A 3,529-nucleotide genomic window follows, 5' to 3' on the forward strand; every position below is an offset into this window, starting at 1 on the left:
GGACAGACGGACATTTTTTTTTCCCGGATTTGGCATCTCTAGACAACCACAATAGGTTTCCCCTTACTCAGGGAGTCCAATTCGACGTGTTACAAACGTATGCGTAAACCTATAAGACCCCAGTACTTCGTACGGGTCTAAAAATTTGTGCACCCAACAACTCAAACGAAAGTCGGCGCCTCTGACTAAAATCCATGAATAAGTAATAGCTTTATGTTGAGTTAAGTTTTATATGATCAATGCTTTGATATTTGTCTTGTCTCGAGTTTAATAGTGGTCTCTATCAGAGATTTTATCACATTATTACAGGTAAAATGGCTCAAATTGACCTTACTTATTAATCAGGTTGTCGGATCAGCTCAATAAAGACAAATTTTTTACTTATTTTGCCAATATATTTGTTGTTCTTTCTGTATTCAAATAGATTGCAGTAGTGATAGAAGTTTTTGAAATTATTTTTCTGATTGATTTTTGACGAAGTGTATGTTTTTGTAAGGCAGAACGTAAACAGAGCTTCTGTTGTGGGCTATATTTTTTCAATGTTAATGTGAATGTAAGAGATATATAGCCCTGATGATGTCTTCAATTGGAAGACGAAATATATTGGCAAAATAAGTAAAAAATTTGTCTTTATTGAGCTAATCCGACAACCTGATTAATTATTAGATCAGCTCATAAAATATTGAAGTTGACTTTACTTACTTTTACTTAAATTTCTGTTAAAATAAAAACCATCAATGAAAATCTTTATTAGTCTCTAATGGGGAATGGGGATTGACATATGAGTCCTTCTGTTGGACGAGATGTACTGAATCATTTTAAGTTTCATTGAAGCATGAATGAACAAGTTGAGGAACGAATTTGGAACCTTCATATAAGTTAAGAATAATTTATGCTCGCTTCAATCAGTTGGGCAAAAGTGTTGAACAAATTACCAACTCGTGAAAATTGGTTGCAGCTTTTATTTAGAATAGATGGAGCAAATCCAATCTAAATCTAAAAAATTCCAGCAATGCTTTTTCATTATTTGAAGTTTCTACGTATATTTGTGGCTGTGGTGTTGCCACATGCTTTTTGCCACTCACACAACCTTACTTCTTGTGCATGTGACGACTATGAGCCCGCAGAGTATAGCAACCGTGCTTGAATGATTGGATCAGCACGGTCATCGATGTTCCCAGTCAATTAGGTGATTCACAGTCTATGATATTTTGGCGCAAAGTTTGAATTCGCTAAGGTGTTTCAAATTTTACGTTAAAATATCATACAAACTGAAAACACTAACTTGACTACTGGGAGCATCGATGACTCTTATAACAATAAAAAAACTGTCAAATGTGTTCAGAACTAAAAAACCAACTGTAAACTGTAACCAATGTGGAAGATGCGTCTCGTCTTTTATAGCGCCTTTTAGGAGTCAGGAAAACACTGTAAAATATAGATATGAGGTGTTCGGTGACAGGAGAACGACACGAAATTTTTCTTCATCTCTATACGATGAGTAAACAATCTAGTAATTCTTTTAAAAACACAAACACACAACATCAGTTGTTTCTAGTTGATATTCATATATTTTGGAAAGTCAGCCGTTTCAACCTTATTGACAACTTTAAATGACGGAAATATGCCGGTCTGATTTGTCTGTAGAGATTTTCCCTGAGAAAATCCGTTGCCAAGATTATGGAATATTCTCAGCGTATCGCTTACGTTCATGGAAAGTTCGATTGTGTTTTTAGCTCGATGCGAAATAACCGCTTCTCGACTATGAACCTTTTCGCCATAGAAAAAGTAAATTGTGTCCACCGATTTGAATCGATTTGAAGCGTCCGGATACATCGTTTGCATAAATTCGTAAGCTGAATAGAGAGTGCCACTTTTAACAAAGCCATAAATTGGGATGAAAATTAAAAATCTGCCCTTACCCATACGACAAATCTGTGAACTGAATGTACAGACTACGTAATCACACATTGACAATAAGTGAGCGTCTGAGATAATGCCATTCAATGACGAGTTGGAGTATCTAGTCGAAATAGCCGCTGTGCGAGCCACATCAGGATCGCCGATAATGTCATACTTTGGATATTTCTTGCGAGCGTCTTCAATAACTTTCGGATCGTCTGTGGCCAGAAAAACACGTCTCTTAACCACCGGTTGAGACAATTCCAACCTGTTGAAGTAGTCTTCCACCCAAATCATATACTCTTCAACGTTGTGCGATTTCACTTGCGTAAGTTTATCCGTTCGACGAACGTGTACTCCAACGATTGGTTTCGTAAAACCCAATTTTTGACGGTGACCGTCCACCATATTGTGAGTTTGCGGCTGCATCCGAAGCAAATACTTTAGAAACTGTCCCACCCACCATGCAAATGGATCGCCGTGCAAACGCGTTAAACGTGGTGCAAGATCTTCTGGTATCACCTGTGGAAGGAAAGGTGTTTGTGGATTCAGATAACCCATCATTGGAATATCGACCACTTGAGTATTTTGTATGTCGTTAGACCATGTGCCGTATGATGCTCCCTCAGATGTGAGACATGTATCGGATATCGGTTCAAAAATATCCTCCCAGCCAGCTTCGTGATATCTCCAACCTTTGGAATTTAATATCAGAGTTCGTTCGGTCGCGTAGGCCATTATTAGGCAGTATACGACGTGATGGAGTTCGCAGCCACAAATATTTTTTAAATAAAAGCCGCCACGAAAAATTTTAAAGTTTCATTCTACTAACCACTTCCAAAGGACACATTAGCTTTTGTGCTTTGCCACAGTCTTCTGGATTTTGTAGATGATGTAATCGCCTCTGCATCAAATCACTCAATTCTGCGGCTTCTTTCAATCTCCAGGCTTCATAGCCATCCACTTCGGCCAATTGGTCCAAGTCATGCAGCAATGAGTTCTTTTGTTCAGCTGCCGCATTTATAATTGCATCAATCTGCACCGAAAAATTTGCACTCCCAGGGTTACCAATTTTTTTCAATTCGATCATTTCGCTATTCACATAGTTCCACATCTCTTGTGTGTTGCTCTGGACGCGTCGACGTAGTTTCTCGTATTCGACGGAAGGCTCGATGATTTTGTTCCGTAATGCAGCATATGGCACAAGCTTGCTCTCGATGACATCGATAAGTTTCCATTTTTGTTCAGGCCGTATTGATTTGTCGCTACAGTAATAAAAAAAATCTGCAACTGCAGCTATTAAGATATGTAATGGTAGTGAATGCAGTCTACACAATTTTAATAGTTATTTAATTTAATTTAATTTAATTTAATTATACAAAAGCCAACGGTAGACAAAACCTACTGGCTCAAATCACAAAAATATTCGTACATATCATCTCGGTAGTTCGTCAATAACATTACAGCTCAGTCACAGCATTACGGTGAAATGACTGAAAAGGCAGAACCGGAAGCAGGCTCAGTCGACCCGTCGGAACCTCATTTATCTACCAAGGTAGGTATGAAGGTATTTTTTCGCACTAGATGTCGACAAGACGTCGTGTGCGGAAAAATACCGGCATACCTA

General features: G+C 38.2%; 1 protein-coding gene across 1 annotated transcript; it reads right to left on the reverse strand.

Annotated features, from left to right (window-relative positions):
- Positions 1-1,544: 1,544 nt before the first annotated feature.
- On the reverse strand, positions 1,545-3,016 carry LOC119082927 (alpha-(1,6)-fucosyltransferase-like). Its single transcript, XM_037192583.1, has 3 exons — positions 2,770-3,016; positions 1,923-2,714; positions 1,545-1,856 (listed from the first exon to the last, which is right to left on the reverse strand). The coding sequence occupies exons 1-3, from the start codon at positions 3,014-3,016 to the stop codon at positions 1,555-1,557; spliced, it is 1,341 nt and encodes a 446-aa protein (XP_037048478.1). The 3' UTR covers positions 1,545-1,554.
- Positions 3,017-3,529: the final 513 nt, after the last annotated feature.

Source organism: Bradysia coprophila, unplaced genomic scaffold (assembly GCF_014529535.1).
Source record: "Bradysia coprophila strain Holo2 unplaced genomic scaffold, BU_Bcop_v1 contig_50, whole genome shotgun sequence".
In the NCBI taxonomy this organism is placed as follows: Eukaryota; Metazoa; Arthropoda; class Insecta; order Diptera; family Sciaridae; genus Bradysia; species Bradysia coprophila.